The 19,498-nt window shown below is 42.2% G+C and overlaps 2 protein-coding genes across 7 annotated transcripts in view; one reads left to right on the plus strand and one right to left on the minus strand.

Moving 5' to 3' along the window:
• LOC144889489 (uncharacterized) overlaps positions 1–19,498 on the plus strand; it is an 880,122-nt gene that overhangs the window by 819,178 nt on the left and 41,446 nt on the right. The gene's annotated exons all lie outside the window — the stretch shown is intronic.
• The window catches only part of LOC137421875 (carnitine O-palmitoyltransferase 2, mitochondrial), an 87,903-nt gene that overhangs the window by 19,332 nt on the left and 49,073 nt on the right, over positions 1–19,498 (minus strand). For all 5 annotated transcript variants that reach the window (XM_078769744.1, XM_078769735.1, XM_068108365.2 and 2 more), the window contains exons 8-9: positions 12,587–12,934; positions 12,224–12,427 (exon numbers count right to left, since the gene is read on the minus strand). In XM_078769744.1, coding sequence (XP_078625870.1) covers positions 12,224–12,427; positions 12,587–12,934 — 552 coding nt within the window. The remainder of the gene's footprint in view (positions 1–12,223; positions 12,428–12,586; positions 12,935–19,498) is intronic.

Raw genomic sequence — 19,498 nt, forward strand, 5'->3', positions numbered from 1 at the left:
GTGGTCCTTGTAGGCTTGGGAGTGAATTGTGAGACCTGTTTTATTGCGGAGTCTTTCAAGTTGGCGAGCATGAGTTTTCATCAGGCGGAGTTCAGGGATAAACCAGGGAGCAGAATGGGTAAAAGAAACTGTTTTGGTTTTTATAGGCGCAAGCTGGTCAAGGCAGGAGGAGAGAGTGTGGTTGTAGTAGTCAGTGAGGTCAGAAAGGGTGTGGAGGTCAACGAAGGGAGAAGTGGACATTTTTTCAGACAGGGTGGATGAGAATGAGGTAGGTGAAAGAGCGTTTAGCTTACGGAGGTTGATAGTGCGATAATGCCTTTGTGCTGGGGTGGGGATGTTGATGGTCATAGTGATGGCTAAGTGGTCAGAGAGGGTGAGGTCGGAGCCAGAGAGATGGTGCAAAATTAATCCAGTAGAGCAGACAAGGTCCAGAATGTGCCCACGGTTATGGGTAGGAAAGTTGACATGTTGAGTGAGGTTAAAGCAGGTGAGTAAATCAGTGAAGTCAGTGGTTATTGTGGAGTCAGTGGAGTCCATGTGGATATTGAAATCACCGAGGAGGAGGATTGAGGGGGAGAGGGAACAGAGCTTGGTCAGAAAGTAGGAGAAGTCAGACAGGAATGATGGGTGTGGTTTGGGAGGGCGGTAGACGACAGCCATGACTGACTGCGTGTGACCAGAGAGTTTAAAAGCCAGGTGTTCAAATGAGGGAGCAGATGAGATGGAGATGAGGCTGGTCTTGATGTCCTGTCGGTGTATTACGGCAATTCCACCACCTCGGCCCTCCGAACGTGGTTTATTGATGTATGAATATCCATTGGGTGTAGTGAGGTTGAGTGAGAAGTAGTCCAGAGGTTGTTGCCAGGTTTCAGTGAGACAGAGAAAGTGCAGTTTATTATCCAGAATGTAGTCGTTCAGGATGAGGCTTTTGTTGTTGAGGGACCGGGTATTGAACAGAGTGAGCTTCATGTTTGTTTGTACGGTGGGGATGAACTCAGGTGATTTAGCCAGGGTTTGCAGACAAGAGGTGCGATCGTGTGCGTTGCTGTGACCAGGTGCGCTGGGACGATGAGTGGGAGTGCGCTGAGCCGACCAGAGTACGGGAATGAAGTGACCTGTTTGTAAGTAAACAAACTTATGACCAGAGCCTCTATGAATATATCTGGGTCGTCGCAGGAGTCCGTGGTATTTGATTGCAGAGATGCATGATGGGGTGGAGTAAGTGTTGAGCAGGAGTAGCCTTGCAGCAGAGTACCTTAGAGCCATGTCAGGCAGGAGCGAAGTTGACGAGGACAAGGCCAAGGTCGAGGAGGACGAGTAGGCCTTGCCAGTGGAAGCGGCTTGCCAGAAGCGGCGAGCAAGACAGTAAAGGCTGAAGTGGCAGACGAGGCGCAGGACAGTTCGGGAGTGGGCCTGAGGCAATGGTGGAAGAGCCGGGCAGGCGAAGCCAGGAGCAGAGCCGGGACCGAGCAGAGAGCAGACCAATGGCCAAAAAGCCACCACGACCCCCAGAAAAGCAGACTATGTACAATGACCCATTCGGAGAAACGGCGAGCAAGACAGTAAAGGCCGGAGCGGCAGACAAGGCGCAGGACAGTCTGGGAGTGGGCCTGAGGCAACAGTGGAAGAGCCGGGCAGGCGAAGCCAGGAGCAGAGCCGGGACTGAGCAGAGAGCAGACCCAACAGCCAAAAAGCCCCCACGACCACCAGAAAAGCAGACTATGTACAATGACCATCGGAGAAGCGGCAAACAAGTAACGCCAGCGCCCTCTCCAGACCGGACCGGAAGCGGCTTTTCAAATTTTTAACGTTCGGATCTTCTGCCGGTATGCTTCCGGAACTTGCTCATAGGCTGACAACACAGCCTTTTTAACAGCCTCATAATTCTCTGACTGATCTTCCGACAGAGCTGAATACACTTCCTGGGCTCTCCCTATGAACCCACTTTGTAGTAGCAGGGTCCATTATTGTACGGGCCACTGAAGACGTTTTGCTATCTTTTCAAAAGACAGAAAAAACGTTTCCACCTCCTCCTCGTTAAACTTGGGAAGAAGCCTAATGTTCCGAGCCACATCAAAGGAATGGGGGAGATCATTTTGACCCCCACCTTAATCAATGGAAACCGGTTGAGCCTGTCCCACCTGAATTTCTAATTTTCTTAACTCAAACTCTCGTTGCCATTCTTCTTTTTCTCTTTCAAACTCTTTGCTTTTCTTCCTTTTCTCTATCAAACTCCTTTCCGTTCTTTGTCTTCTAACTTTAGTCTGAGCTGTCTTTCTTCTGATTCTATCCGGGCTAATTCCAAGGCTTCACTCCTCAATTTTACCCACGGTTCTAAACCCATGCGACTGACAATAGCCGAAACAATCTCCGCCATTTTCATGCTAGATGTCCCACTAACCCCAAGATGATCAGCGACAGCTCGTAACTCTACCTTACGTAACAGTTCTACATCTTGTACTGATAGCCCCTTTTTCTCCAAAAATTCCTTCACTTCAAAATCCATCTCCTCAGCCATGGTGTACGACTGCAGTAATATAGAAGTACCAGCACCATAAACAAAAGTCAAATTATCTGCCAATAAGAAAACTTACAAATGCGGGAAAAAAAAAAAATCCAAGACAGGTATCATATAATCCAGATCCCGGACGAGCCCCCAATTTGTTATGGCCTGAAGCACACCAAGCCAAGCCTTCAATCACACTGTCTTTATTTATGGATTATCGCATGAAAAATCTATTCCTACACATAAAACCAAGAAGGGAGAAAAGAGGGAAAAACCAGAATAGGCAGGTCCAAGAGTAGGCAGGTCCAAGAGTAGGCAGGTCCAAGAGTAGGCAGGTCCAAGAGTAGGCAGGTCCAAGAGTAGGCAGGTCCAAGAGTAGGCAGGTCCAAGAGTAGGCAGGTCCAAGAGTAGGCAGGTCCAAGTGATGGCAGGTCCAAGAGTAGGCAGGTCCAAGAGTAGGCAGGTCCAAGAGTAGGCAGGTCCAAGAGTAGGCAGGTCCAAGAGTAGGCAGGTCCAAGAGTAGGCAGGTCCAAGAGTAGGCAGGTCCAGGAGTAGGCAGGTCCAGGAGTAGGCAGGTCCAAGAATAGGCAGGTCCAAGAGTAGGTAGGTCCAAGAGTAGGCAGGTCCAAGAGTAGGCAGGTCCAAGAGTAGGCAGGTCCAAGAGTACAGACGCCCCGACTTTGCTTCCTGATGTCCCGACTGTGCTTCCCGAGGTCCCGACTACGCTTCCCGAAGCCCCAACCGTGCTACCCGAAGCCCCAACCGTGCTACCCGAAGCCCCAACCGTGCTATCCGAAGCCCCGACCGTGCTTCCCGACGCCACGACTGTGCTTCCCGACGCCCCGACCGTGCTTCCCGATGCCCCGGTGCTACCCAAACCCAGTGAGATGGCACTTGGTGATGCTAGTACTGCTGGCGAACCCATGAATGAAGAACTTGTCATACTGACCAAAAAACGGAAAGCACCACTAACAAATAGCCCCGATGGTGCGATAAAGAAGGCTGTCTTGGGCAGAGACACTGTCTCTGCAAAAGAGGGCAAAACGTTTACAGCAAACGAAAATATCGAACGCCAAAGTGGAAAAGAGGATGTTACTGATTTCCCAGGCTCTGAGAATAAAGCCTGCATTGATCCGAACAATACGGCCATTTTTGAGCCTGAACGCGAAGCCCTACCGGTCCCCCCTCCAGTAGCTGAGCGGACTGGTGACCAAACAAATTGCTCTGTCTTACAAACAGAAATCGTAACCCCGGCTACGCAGAGATCTGCAGCCATTTGCCAAAGCACACATAAAGAAAGTAAGCACCAGTCTGCTCGTGAGTGTGTACCAGAGTACCCAACGAAATCTCAGGAGATGCCTCCAGAGGAGCTCGTGAGAGCTGCAAGTAAGGCCCAAGATCCAGGTGGGACATTATCAGACTTGTCAGAGTCTGAGGACGAGGTGGAAGTGACTGAGCTGTCACAGTCATCATCATCTCAGTCACAGATACCCCCCCAACACATCGTGTCGTTTCTAGCCGAAACGTACAGACAGCGTAACATAGTCATTAAAGACTATTTTGACGATTTGGTTGCATTCATCCATACTGCAAAACCCATAATTAAAACGCCTGAACAATTTGACCTGAATAAGTCACAATACCACAGGTTAAGAAAATTCATCACACGTGCAGGTGTAGAGTGTTCCCAGCCACAGGCTGATTTCATCAATACAGGATGAAAACTATAAAACTTGCAACTTTAAATATTAACGGTGGTGGTGCTAGCCACCTCCGCCAGGTTCAAGTAAAAAACATATTCCAACGGAAAAAGGTGGATGTGATCTTATTTCAAGAAACTCACATCACACCAAATGTGGAACATAACTGGCATCAACTTTTTAAGAGCCAATGCTATTTCAGCAATTTATCAGCTTTATCTGCTGGAATCGGCTTCTTGCTGAAGCCAGGCCTCGTGTGTGAGTCATGCCATTTTCAGGAGGTAATAAATGGTCGGCTTAGCTCTCTCAAACTAGTAAGCCATAACTTCCATTACACGATTTTTAATGTGTATGCGCCAAGTGATAGCGTAGACCGTAAGTCCTTCTTCACCTCAATGATAAATCACTTAAGATCGGTTGATTTTGATAATTGTGTGTGTGTCGGAGGTGATTTCAATTGCACCTTCGACCCATCGATTGACAGAAACTCTGTCGAACCCCATCCTGGGTCCCATGTACACTTATCCAATTTTTTTAGCACAATGGGCTTCGTTGATGTTTGGCGGTTGCACCACCCAAACACATCCCAGTACACCTGGTGTCGATGCGCCAATAGTCGAGTATCCTTGGCAAGGCTTGACAGATGGTACATCAACGTACCCTTTAAAAATACTGCGGTTTCTTCAAATCTTTTTCCTTCCGTGTTTTCAGACCATCATATGGTAACCCTAAACCTTTCCTTTCCTCAACCCGCAAATAGGAGCGCCTATTGGAAGTTTAATGTTAGACTTCTAGAAGATGGTATGTTTAAAGAAGCCTTTCGTGTTTTCTGGGCAAGTCTAGTAGCAAAGAAATCTTCCTTTTCTTCATCCAGCATATGGTGGGATAACATGACATCTCAAATTCGGGTTTTTTGTCAATGTTTCCAATATGGTGGGATAACATGAAATCTCAAATTCGGGTTTTTTGTCAATGTTTCCAATCAGCGCCTATTGGAAGCACAAACAAACGACAAGCACATTACAATGGCCCGGTTGGAATTAGATATTCTAAGATTGGAGAGTAAATTGGCTCATGAAAACAATGACGCCAATTACCGGTTACTGCTTGTAAAGAAAGCTCTTTTAAGGGAGTTAGTTCAAGAGAAAGCAGCCGGTACATTAATTAGACTTAGAATACAGAATGTAAAATTATCAGACACCCCAAACAAGTCTTTCTTTCATTTAGAATCCTTAAGCAAGCCATCACGGCTAATCTCTTCTGTTTTGGACTCAAGAGGCAACGTTGTTGTCAATGAGGATGATGTTAGAATAAACATTATTGAATTCTTTACAAAACTTTTTGAGGAGCAGACCGTTTGTAATGATACAATGATGGATTTAACCTCTCACTTCCCCTCCCTAACTGAGGCTCAACGGTTGGAGCTTGACCTACCAATCACCCTCCTTGAGCTAACCTGTGCTCTTGCTGCCATGGATTCAGGGAAAGCTCCGGGTATTGACGGTCTACCTCCCGAATTCTTTCTGACATTTTGGGACCTTTTAGGCCCTGAGTTGCTGAATGTTTTGGACACTTCTATACAGACTGGTATAATGCCGCTGAGTCTAAGAAGAGCCGTAGTGTGCTTGCTCCCGAAAACTGAAGATCCCCGACTTTTGGTGAACTGGCGACCGATCTCCCTGCTGTGCACGGACTACAAGCTTTTTTCAAAAGTACTAGCTAATCGACTAAAAAAGGTTATTGGTGATCTAGTACTACCAGAACAGAGTTACTGTGTTCCTGGAAGATCCATCCATGATAATATTTCTTTAATCAGAGATCTCATTGATGGTAACCGTGTTAAAGAAGACTTTGGAATGATGTCGCTTGATCTTGAAAAGGCATTTGACAGTATCGACCATAAGTTTATGCATCATGTGTTACAGGCATGTGGCCTCGGAGCAAACTTTCGTTCCTACATTTCCTTGCTATACATAGATGTATTTAGTTTAATTAAGATTAATAATGTGCTGGCTCCCCCCATCAAGGTTCGGAGAGGGGTTCGGCAAGGGTGCCCAGTCTCTGGTTTATTGTTTGCTCTTTCTTTAGAGCCTCTTCTCAATCTACTGAGAAAGAAGATTTCTGGAATAGCACTTTCTCCCATGAGTGCACCGCTAACCCTATGTGCTTATGCGGATGACGTCTGCATCTTTGTAAAAGATACGGACGATATTGATATCCTTGTGAGTGCCTATCAAAGTTTCACGCTGCCTCCTCTTTAAAAATCAATTGGAACAAGAGCAAGACGTTATGGATACCCTCCCTTTATCGCAACCTTCTTCAGTTTGTACCACAGCCGCCCCCATCCCTCCCCGCAGGGTTGCTGTGGGGAAGTGAGGGAATTAAGTACTTGGGCATATTCCTTGGTTCCCCACAGTATGCTCAGAGAAATTGGGACGGGGTAATTGAGCAAGTGGGAGAAAGATTGAACCGATGGAAAAGGGTTTTACCTCATTTGTCCTTCAAGGGCCGTGTGCTAGTGATCAACAACTTAGTTGCCACAATGTTGTGGCATAGGTTCATCTGCCTGCAACCGCCGGAGGCCCTACTCAAAGCACTCCAGGGCAAACTGGTGGACTTCTTCTGGGGAGGCTACCACTGGTTACGACCCGATGTGATATGTCGCCCCTCGGCTGAGGGTGGCCACAACCTCGTCGACATCAAAGCCCGCCTAATGGCCTTCCGGCTGCGGTCCATTCAACGTCTCCTCTACATGGAACATCTGCCAGGCCGGCTCCCTGCACGCCTTGTACTGCAGCGAGCGGGTAGGCTCGGGTACGGGTTTGAACTTTTCCAAATGAACCTCCAACATGTCGACATATCGGTTCTCCCTGCTTTTTACCAAAGCCTCTTAAATGCCTGGCAGAGCCTTTCTGTGAGTCGTCAGGCGGACACATATGTAACGAAAATGCTGGCACACGAGCCGTTGTTCTATAACCCTCTCTTTCCCGACATTCCAAAGAGTCGAGATTTTTGCCAACACTTTATAGCAGCTGGTATCGTGAAGGTGCGGCATCTCCGACATGACTCAGGGTATGGTTGGAAATCCGTAAGTGAAATCGCAGACCTGACAGGGATTTGGTCCCATAGGATGATTGCAAAAATGTTGAGGAAAATGATTCAGGTGGGACGGCAACTTGGCCTAACTTGGACTCGAGGTACAGAAGAAGATCTAAATGAGCCGACAGTGCCTAAATTGATTGTTGAACCCATTCAAAATGATTTGCCCCCTGTTAGCGATGGGTCAAAGCTTTTCCAGACAATGGACAGCAAGGGCATCTATAAGATGTGCCTCAAGCTGTTAAATGGGAACCCTTCGTTAAATGGAGTTACCCGATGGAAAGGATTGTTACCCGGAGGACCCCCCTCCGAACCTATCTGGGAAGCCATGTATAGTGAGCCCACATCCAAAAGAACAGGTGATCTCCAGTGGCGTTTGGCCCACTGGATTGTTCCCTCCAACACGTTTATTAGACATTTTTCTCCTGTAGCTGTTTATTGTCCCTTCTGTACAGTCAATGAGGACTTGTTTCATGCATTCATAGACTGTATCCGATTATTTCCTTTGTTTCATTGGTTGAATTACATTGCACACGAAATGCATGTTACTTTTTCTTTGAGAAATTTCGTCTTTGGTTTTGCTCCTAAACAGAATCCTGCATCTAAACTGTTTAGTTTCCTAATAGCAACTGCGAAACTTGCTGTTTATTTGACAAGAAAAGACAGACTATCTGGCAAACCGATAGAGCACTGCAATATCATGTTGTCTTTTAAGGCATTAGTCTCAGCAAGATTGAAACTGGAGTTTACCCTTTCCAAAGAGGCCGGAAATTTTCAAAACTTTGTTGATACTTGGTGTGTTGGTGGTTTTTGTGAGGTTAAAGAAAACGAATTTAGAATACTGGTGTGAGATACTGATTGTTTCTTATTTGATGATCATTGGGTGCTTCTTCCTTTTCTTTTTTCTTTTTGTTGGCATTATTGATTTCATTGCAAAACGTGTATATTGTTACTTTTATATTTTTGTAATAAAAGGATTAAAAAGTCATATATATCTATATCTATATCTATATCGCTCTATCTCTATCTCTATCTCTATCTCTCTCTCTCTCTCTCTCTCTCTCTCTCTCTCTCTCTCTCTCTCTCTCTCTCTCTCTCTCTCTCTCTCTCTCTCTCTCTCTCTCTCTCGCCAATTAGAGGCTTTATACACATGGACCAAACCACTTGGTCTAACTCACAGGGGGGTGGGGGAGGGGGGGAGGAAGAAGAAAAAGGTCACAGACCGTAACTGTTTGATGAGCAGGTCCTCTATATTTACCAGTAAGATGACAATGGTCTCTCACCTTTGATTCTTCACTAATTTCCTCCTCACAAACATGACATATTGTTCTGCTTAAATTTCCTTTTCTCTTCTTTTGTTAAACACATTGACTCATAGTGTTTTTCCATTATCTTACTTAATCAAACACAGTCTTTTTCCAATCGTTTTACAAACTACTCCGAGGCATATTCTCCTCTATAAAGTTCTAACTTATTGTATTTATCAGTTATCACCAACAGATGATTTAATATAATAGCAGAATCCACAAGGAGTATGTTTTTTGTATTTATTTGTGTATGATTAATCTGGATCTGGAGAAGCAGTACCTATATTTTCAAGAATGCTTTCAAAATCGGAATATATAACAAAAGGATGGTTTATGGTTTTATTGTCATCATTAAATGATATGTTTATTCCCACCTTTGGGAAATTGATTAGGGTTGAATTATTGTTGCAACATTTTGAATGTTGGTTTAATCGCTCTTCCGTGTGAAAGACATTCAAACATCGCTTCCATGGATATGTTTTACACTTTGTTTTGAATACTTGTGTTGTTATTAGTCCCCTACCGGTGTACACCGGAGGGGACTATAGGTTTGCACGCCGTCCCTCCGTCTGTCAGACTGTCCTTCCGTCAGTCCGTCACGCAAAGAACAGTTTTCCGGACTTTTTTTTCTAAACTCTTAATGCTAATGATTTCAAACTTGGCACATAGTTTCCTCATGATAAGTTACAGATTGAGTTCGAACTTCACGACGTTTCGATAATTTTTGACAAAGTTATGGCACTTTGAACTTTGGGAATTCTGATAATTCTGATGATCCTTAACTCTCTGCCATTTTAAGTTTTAATTTCCTTTAAAAAAGATTTTCTCTGCAATAATAGGACCGATTGAGATCAAATTTTCACCGTAGGGGGGACTCGGTCTGTAGAATATTTTAATGGTAATTATGACGTCACAGGTCACGTGGTTCGCCCGCCATATTGTTTTTCATGAAAACACGAAAACCCCTTTTTCTCTGCAACGGCCAAACAGATCGAGGCCAAACTTTGCAGGCAGAATCCCACACCCATGACGAACAAAAAAGTCAGCGAGCATGACGTCATGCATCACATGGTTTCAGAGTTATGACGTTTTTAAGCATTAACCTTTAAAACCGAGCTCCTCCGTCATTTTTGATCCAATTGAGGGAAAACTTCACAGATCTGTTCAGCATGTCAGTCCACTAAAATGTCCTTTTGGAATTTGTGATAGGGCACGTGGTTTGGCAGATGTCGTTAATTAAACGAAAATATTCTTTTTTTAAATGGATATCTCCTGTTTATTCTAGAGTTCTCCTCAAGCCGCACCGCGCACCCCCAGCCTCGTCTGCGAACGTCAAAAGCGCGACACAGCACGTGCTTTCGGGAGGGGCGGAGCCAAGCCGAACAACATATATATATACACACATCGATCATTGATCGTGAACCGGAAAATATAATAAATTACTGATATTTAGCGACTCGAAAGGTTCTTTATCAACAACTTATTTTCTCGTGCTTCTGCTGACCTGTCTGCAAGGTGTATAAATCGAAGTCCCGAGTGTGAATCACAGGTGAGCCCGCCCTGAGGTAATTAGCGATTGGGAACGATTCAGAACCTGTGGGTAATTGGTAATTTGGTAATTTCCCAAACAGTTTTCCGGACGACAGACTGCCGGTAGGGGACATGTATTGCAGTGCAATACTCAGAATGCTTGTTTTTATATGTTCCTTAAATGCCCCATATTTATTTTCAATCGAGTATCCAAGTATCCCCTCTTCATTCTTCTTGTGTTTTTGTGTTTGTAGGTGAGACTTAAAGCCCCCTTTTTTAATGTCCTTGTTACAGACATTACAGTGTATAACATTAGACTCTGGAGGCAGTTCTCCAGCATTTCGTCAATGCTTTTTTGTTTTAAGATGTTTATTGTAATATTTATATTCACGATTACAAACGTCGCAATATGTTGTATTCACCATATTTATATAATAAAACTTTGCTTAAATAAAAAAATTTATGAAAATCTCGTGGTAATTTATAGATAATTTTTCGTTTAAAATAAAATTTTCTTGATGAAAAATCTAGTTAAAAACCACTTATTTCCGTTAGTCTCTTTGAAGGAGGCCATTTCAGTTGAAGACCTAATTAAAAAAAAAAATTATTTGGTCTCTTTGAAGGAGACTGTTCAGGGGAAAATACCTTATTTTTCATTTTATTTAGTCTCTTTGAAGACTTTAAGGTTTAAGACCATTTTGCCCACCAACTTTTTTACCTAAAAATACAATGTATCAAGACACAAAATACAAGTTTCACTCAATCTCTACATTTGTAAAAGATACTGAGAAATATGTCAAGGATGTAAAATTGAATAAAGATAATTATAACAATTACTGGATAAAACCAATTATGACTGATAATATGAGTTCTTCAATTTCGTTCAGTGGAAGAGCTTTTAATATATCTGGAATAACATCAATTCAAGTAGCTCCAAAAAAAGTTTCACCTCTACTTTTAGGAAGCTGGAAAAAGCAATGAAAAAAAGTAAAAGTATCAGAAAAGAAAAACCTTTTGGTTGAAGCTTTAGAAAGAGAAGATAAAACCATCAATAATAAGCATGGAGAAATGTGTATTTTTTTTAACAACCATAAAGATGTAAATCTTGATGAAATGAAGGATGTTAATATATCAGGTGAAATGACAATTCGTTCAGTAGTAGTTAAGAACCATTTTTAAATTACCTTTAACATAAAAAATGCAGTAGTTTAATCTGTTAATGAAAAAAGTATATGGATATAGATGGTAATGTTTTTTCTAAGAATTAAATATGAATTATTATGCAAGTGAAGATATGGAGCATTATGATAGTGATGATAGTATCTCCATTGAAACAGAAGACAGTTATGATACTGAGACTTTGTGTTCAAACCCCTTTTCTTTTCAAGTCTAAGTCCTGTTTACCCTTTGGTTTGAGGTGGGACAGAGATCGAGGATATGTCTGTGTACATGTGCGGGGGAGGGAGGGGAGGAGGAGGGGGAGTACACATCTGTGGGTTTTGAATGGGGAGGGAGAGGAATAGGGCAAGAGTGAAGGTGTGTCTGTGTGTGTGTATGTTTGTGTATGTGTGTGCGGTGTGTGTGCGTTCGCATGATAATGTAAAGCGCCATGAGGGTCGTTTACTCTGCTTGATGGGGCTATATAAGACTCCTTTATTATTATTATTATTATTATTTTTATTATTATATTATTATAATATATAATTATAATATAATATTATTATATTATATTAGTATAAAAATTATTATTAAACGATAGTTATGAAAGTAGTTTTATTCATGATGATGATGATGATTATGAAAGCACCGATTATAGTGAAGATGAAATTTATTTAAAGTAAAGTTTTACTATATAAATATGATGAATCTAAACGATATACCAGATGTTGAACCTCTTGAATTCCCTGATACTCCATATGATAAATTAGAGAATTGTCTGGCTTGTGATAGAGTGGGATTAAATACAAAGTCAAAAGCCCATAAACAATGTTTATTGTCTTCATAAAAAATCAAACTGACATGTTCATAATGGTATTGGATCGATTTTTGTGACCAAAACCAAATTCTGAGGTTGAACCCACCTTGAGAAAATTGCTCCCATAATCTTGGAATTCAAGGCGGTGCAAGGAAGTAGAGGCAGAAAGTGTTTGGATATTGCATTTTGCGGTTACAACAGCAGTCTGCAGGCTGCTATCGAGGTCAAACTCCAAACTCTGTACACCGGTTGCAGGTTCCAGATTCGACATCAAATTTTCTTGGGTCACAGCTGGTCGGTCCAGAATGTCCTTAGTGGTTAAAGATAACAAGAAAAAATATTGATAGGGTAGGACGAGCAAAAGAAAGAAATGTAGATGTATGCAGAATATAGTAAAATGGAAATGTGTACAACTAGAAAAACAATTGATGAAAATAGCAGATCCTGTACAAACCTGCTACCAACACACCTTGCTGATCATATTTACGATGTATGTGGATATCATTCCATCACACCACGAATGCTCCATTTGAATCCCGCTAAATCCATCCTTTCCCACAATGACTTGTACAGACTTGTCAAACCATCGATCACCTCCACTGCCAAAAAGATTCTGTTTGATGTCTGCTTTGAGGTCCTGCTCATCCAGGCAGAGGCAAAAGAGGGCCGACTCAATGAGTGACAAGGCCGATCCATGTCCTTGAGCTTGAAGTTGCTTTCTCAAGCGTGCCCAAACATCTCGTCGCTCTGCAGTAAGGCTGGCCACCGGAAACTGGACTGGAGGTCGTGAGTCTGAGAGAATATGATGAAGATTGCCCTGTACAACAAAGAGAACATCACTGGGAGGAAGGTCTTTTGAAGAGAGATTGATGGAAAATATACAAGAGCAAAAAACAGGAACAAAGGAGATATTGGTCATTTGGTAAATAGTAATTTGGTAAATTTGGAAATTTGGAAATTTGGTAAATTTCATATCCAGACAAGCAGCAAAGAGAATGTCTTGTGGTTAAAGTGTGAATGCCAAAGTCAGTGAATCAATCAGTAATGAAATACAAGGAACTTCAATGCAGCTGGAGGCCATTCGACCAATGAAACCTGTGCGATCGTGGCAACACCTTAGTACTCCCACTTTCTGACTACTTCCAGATACCAACCTCCTCCCATTCACCCCACATGGTCTTGCCTTACAAGTATAAACATCGCCATAGTAGACGACCTGCAGACATTACATGTTTCCCCATCAGCACAAACACTGTAACTTGGCAATCAACAACTGCACTAGATATACCTCGTACTACTGATACATAGTACATATGTCCGGGTCCACAATATGAGCACGGGTCCATCATACTCGATCACAATAGGTGGATTCAATTAGACACTGTGGTTTACATCTAGTGCGAGCATGGTACCTATGTTCAAGCAGGGGTTCAGGTGCAGCCGGTGTATTAACCACTTGTTCGTCAAACTGACTCTGCAGATCTGGTGACTTACCCTGAATAGCAATATCATGGCCAGATTTACTTGGTCCAACTGCGTCAGTAATCCCCAAAGGAGTTTTCACCATGGGTGAGACCACCTCCTGCTTTGATGGATTCACAATATTGTCCCAAAACATAGAACCAGACAAATCTTTGAGCCTATATCATTTCCAGATTCAACCTGCACATTATACGTCACTGAGCCAAATACCTTTACAACAACACCTCTTTGTCATTTACCTTAATGGGCTCTATAACCTCTGACACAAACTGGGTGACCAACACCTAAAGCTCGAGGATTGTTATCAAATTATAGATGTTGCCATTGTAGTGTGTTACCTAGACTTGGCCTCACCAGTGCTAACCTAGTTCCTCAATGAACATCAGTTGTGCCGGTGTCCATTGGTTTGCCAAGTGAGGTGTCGTGCGGCAAGTCCATAACAAAGTGGCCAATCTGATATGCACATACCAGACTGTCTAGACCAGACTGTCTAGACCACGTACCTGTTTCTGATCTCTGCAGGCAGTTCCTTCGACCTCATGGCTTGGTTTTTGCTCTGATATGCATTGTCAGCTGTGAGACCTTATATAGACATGTGTGTGCCTTTCCAAATCATGTCCAATCAATTGAATTTACCACAGGTGAACTCCAATCAAGGTGTAGAAACATCTCAAAGATGACCAAGAGAAATGGGAGGCACCTGAGCGAAATTTCATGTGTCATAGCAAAGGGTATGAATACTTATGTCAATGTGATATTTCAGTTTTTTCTTTTTAATAAATTTGCAAAACTTTCTAAAATCCTGTTTTCTCTTTGTCATTATGAGGTATTGAGTGTAGATTGATGAGGGAAAAAATGAATTTCAACGATTTCAGCATAGGGCTGCAACATAACAAAATGTGAAAAACAGTGAAAGGGTCTGAATACTTTCTGAATGCACTGTATATATATATATATATATATATATATATATATATATATATATATATATATATATATATACAGACTTGGCATTTAATATGGAATTTTTTTTTTGTGGAGGTGAACTTACTTTTCAAGATGTCTTAGAACCAAAAGTTCATTGGAATTATGTTGAAATTATTCTAGATTTTGTTGATGTGACCTTTAAAAGAAACAAAAACCACATTTGACATTTCGAAACAAATAAATTGATCCTTGAAAGTGATGGAAACTGATATCGAACTCAATTCATGGACAGTACTGTGTTAAACTTCTGTAGGTTTTCCAGAAGTATCTCTTTATTTTGCACATTAGCCAATTTTTTTTTTAACAAAAACAAAACTTAAATTACGACTGGGATTACGGACAGTAAAATTACAGTTCAGTACTTCGTGTAACCCCCACGAGCATTCAGGAGAGCACGTACACGTTGAGGCATGCTGTTCACGAGATTTGCCAAGGTTTGGACAGGAATCGCTTGCCATGCAGTGACAATAGCCTGCTACAATTCACGCACAGAGGCAGGCTGCTGGTTCAAGTGGTCGATTTGACGCGTTAATTCTGCCCACAAGTTCTCTATCGGATTCATATCCGGGGACATGGCAGGCCACTCCATATGCTCTACACCACGGTCAGCAAGAAAGTGTTTGATCATGCGAGCACGATGAGGCAGTGCATTGTCATCTGGAAGACAAAGTTTCCTCAAAAGGCTGCACGAACAAATGGAAGCAATGTTTCTTCCAGAATGGCCCTGTACTTGAACTGGTTCAGGTTTCCATTCAGAATAACCAGGTCAGTTTTGCCACCTGCATGAAAAGCAGCCCAAACTGTCACCCCACCACCTCCAGCTTGGACTCTTGGCACTATACAATCTTTGTTGTAGGCTTCATGCACTTGTCTGCGCACTCGGACGCGGCCATCTTGACGATAGACCAGAAATCTAGACTCATCACTGAAGATCACGTGATTCCAGTGTCCTGGCTGCCATTGACGGTGCTCTCTGGCCCATTGCAATTGGCGCTGGCGGTGTTGTCTGGTCAGGCATGGCTTTCTCAGGGGACGCCTGGCACTATAGCCTGCTTGAACCAGTCGTTGGTTGACTAGCCTTCTGTATACAGGCACATTTGTCAGTTGCTGCCACTCAGCCCTAAGCCGATTAGCTGACTTGGTACGGCCATTGCGGACTAACCCGTGCAGCTGGCGATCATCCCTCCTTGTGGTTCTGCTTGGATGTCCTGGCCTCGGTATTGGAGTAGGGACACCCCTCTGAGCATTTCGTTTCAGGATCTTTGACACCTGACATTGAGTGATGCCATACTGCCGAGCAATAGCACGCTGTTTCATGCCGTAATTTCGTAAAGCCACCACTCCATGACAAACAGCATTGTCGAGTTGACGGACCATCTCCAGAGGAAGCGGCAATAACTTTTGTAGACGTGCAGCAGTTGTTTTCCACTAATACAGAACGCAACAACCCTTGTATACCCGACTGTGAAGCCAATCATCAAATGCAACTGTCCGTACATTTTGCGACGCCACCTGTGATATAATCCTGTTGTTGACTTCTTGCTGCGACAGACAATCAGTGACATGGTTCTTTTAACAAATAAATCACCAAAGTGTAAAAGAAACTCACCAGATTGATATACTGAGTTAAGAAAGTAAACCCAAGTCAAGAAAAAAAAAATATTCCATATTAAATGCCAAGTCTGTATATATATATATTCTTACTAACTGTATCGTTTGCGAAAATACTATTATATATTATTGGATGCTTCATAATGAATTGTCATTCGTGGATAAATGATTTGAATTAAGTATAGAAATGTATTGGGAAAAACCTACATGGTTTTAAAACAAAAGGTACACTCTAGCCAGGCCTCTTTCATTGCCTTAACTTGCCGAAGGACACGTTCGTGGTTTTTGACTGCAAGAACGCACAGCCTTTGATTCACCCTAAATTCCCCTTCTGCACAATCGGCCATCTGGAATCATAAACTCACCCAACCCCATCATTTCTCTTCTTGTAACATTTAATTCTGGTCAAAACTGCATATTCCTACTTTTTGTGGATCTCGCCTCCACTCCTTCAGAACATTAATTTCCCTGGCTGTCCAAACTTTATTTTCCCGAGGATTTATTTTGTAAGCTCACTCCTTCTTATCAGATCGGAGCCCCAGGCAAGAGCCCACAGCTGTTTCTCATCAATCACCCCCACCTGCAGCAAAGTGTGTATATAAAGGGTGTGCCCCGAGCAATCGAAAAGAGAGCTTCATACTTCATACTTACCTGACAGGAGTAATACCTTGTCAGTGGATCATGGGGTCTTACTCCTATTAAGAGGAGTGGTCCCAATTGTATGACCATGCATTGTGGCCCTTCGGGGGCATGATGCATGCGTTTGAATGACCATGTGCTTCAGCCTTGGGGTTGAGGCGCATGTGTATTGTTATTGGGACAGCCTTGTTGACGTTGTGCCTTGGCCATGGGGTCAAGGTGCACGTCCAAGGCTGTTCAAATGTTTGACTTTTTACCTTTTTTCATTGTAAAAAAGGCAGGCCTTTAAGCGGGCCCTAAACGCTACTCCTCCATGCATGCATGTTATTTTTCTTTGATGTGTTAACTCTGTAGTAAATACATTTATTACTCAGAACCTGACTGGTAGATTCTTCCACAGTACTTTTAAATCATGAAAATATTTGCAAATAGTCTGTTATTTACTGTACAAAAGGCCAGTTTGTAGGTACCAGTATGCTTCTTCTGAATGAACAAAAACTGTGAATTAATCCTTGTTGGTTTATCAATTGTAGCATGGAAGGCATTCATATAAAAAGTGGCGGAAACGAGTGAAATTATTATTGTTGATTAAGAGATCAATATTGTAGTCCTACATCAAACACACATTTTTAGCTCACCGGCCGTAAACACTTGCAACTTATTCTCCAAAACTGCTGATGGTATTGTGATGAAACTTCGCTAAAACGATCCTTGGTGTATTAGGAACCAAGTTTTGTCATACCATCCTTCCCATCCACCTATTAGTAGGTCATTGTAAGGTTTAAAGGTCCCAAAAGTACTTGAATTTCTATCTAGTTTCGCCTTTAAAATCCATCTTCTGTGAAACCGCTTAACCGAAGAATGTAAATTTTAACATATACGATCGACTACCTCTGGGAATGTTTGGTTCAAAGAAGCTAATCCGAAGCACAAATTGGCTGCCAGTGATGCCATAATACAGAAAGTGGGAAATATCTCAAAATATGAATTATAGATATCTTGGAGTTTCACCTTATCAAATAGGGCTAATTATGACACAACAGGAAATGACATAAGCATACAGGAAGTGGGTGATATCTCAAAAACTAAGGCTCATAGACAGCAGGGAGATGTTCTACTGTGAACATCATGTCAATACTACATGACCTAAATATGTATTCCAAATTCAGCTCTAATCTCTACCCTGATTCATCTATCACTACACTTTCTGGCAACTAACCAGGTGAGCTACAGGACCATTGGTGTTCTATTTTTATTTTTTTTATTGTTCAAGGTATACTAGTACCCGACTGCAAAGCCACAATGAGCCTGTGAAGCCAAAGCCTCTTGCCACTACGGTGTAGTAGGTACCGTACCTAGTTCAAAATGACACCATTTGCATTCTGGATGAGATTAAAATTTATAAAATTTCCTTCCTGATTAATTCGGTGAATTCCGTCTCAACTTCGGATATTTCCAGCCGTGAAAAACTATCCCCTACGGCCACGAGATTTCTAAAAAATAATTCTTCGTCAATTTTAGAATGTTTGACGCCGTTTTCAGCCTCCAAAACGCGGTAATAAGCTTTTTTGAAATATTTTTTCAAATACCCGAATCTCATTGGTTCCGGTGTTTGGTGACGATTTTCGTTGAAGATAACCAGGCCCGTGTGGGCCCAGGGAACGAGGTTGGTCTTAAAGTATTTTAATTACAAATTAGAGGTGCATAAGATTGTGAATCAAATAAGGACGGGTGAAACAAACTCCTATTGAACTTTTTCGCAATTGTTTATGCATACTTCCGCATCCGCAAGATGGCGGCCTCCATTGAGCGATTTGGTGCGTCAAAGCTTCGAAATTATCAAGGGATCCAGCAAAATCTGGCTTTTCAACATAATACGTATGCGTTCATTCACAACACCGGCTTCGCCGGCTATAACAAAGAATCAAAATAAGCTATACACTATTCCATGTTGTGGCTTGGAAGCTTGTATACTGTAAAAATTAAAAGCAAATCAACATTTATTTTTTTTACAGATAAACACATTAATTCAGCGCAATTATTTGGGAAAACAAAATCTTGTCTAAGTTTAAGGTAAAATGGATTCATGAATCAGGTGACAATACGTGACAATTACTTCATGAATTCATACATTGCCATTTAATTCAAGTGACCCTCCTTGAGTTGGAGCGAGGATGGACCAGCCGACTTTTGCTTATGGATACTTTCATTTCCGAACAATTACAGACAGTTTTGTGATTATTTCCGGAAAGTTGGCTTTGAGTTTCATCAGCATGAAAAATATCAGCTTCCAAAGTGTTAAAAGTTTATATGGGTGAGTGAGTGTATGAGGGAGTGTTTAAAAAGAGCTTCATGCATATGATCTAAAATCTACATATACCATTTTAAAGTTGTGGTTTGGGGCTGTGTTCTCCATTAGGACTTGCATCCATGTTATCTCTATTTTTGCTAACATGAATAAACCTGCAACTGTCAATCCAAACCCTTTATCCCATATATGTTGCGACTTTTATTGCCACAATGCCAGCAGGCTGGATGTCAGCTGTGCAACAACTAGCCATGGTGTTGTAGCTAAGACCTGACATTCTTTAGTTAAAATGAAATAAAATGTAGAGGAATACCGGTAGACACTGCAATCTGCTCTCTCATAAACCATTTAGCT

The sequence above is a fragment of the Myxine glutinosa genome, chromosome 1 (genome assembly GCF_964187855.1).
Source record: "Myxine glutinosa chromosome 1, kmMyxGlut1.1, whole genome shotgun sequence".
Lineage (NCBI taxonomy): Eukaryota > Metazoa > Chordata > Myxini > Myxiniformes > Myxinidae > Myxine > Myxine glutinosa.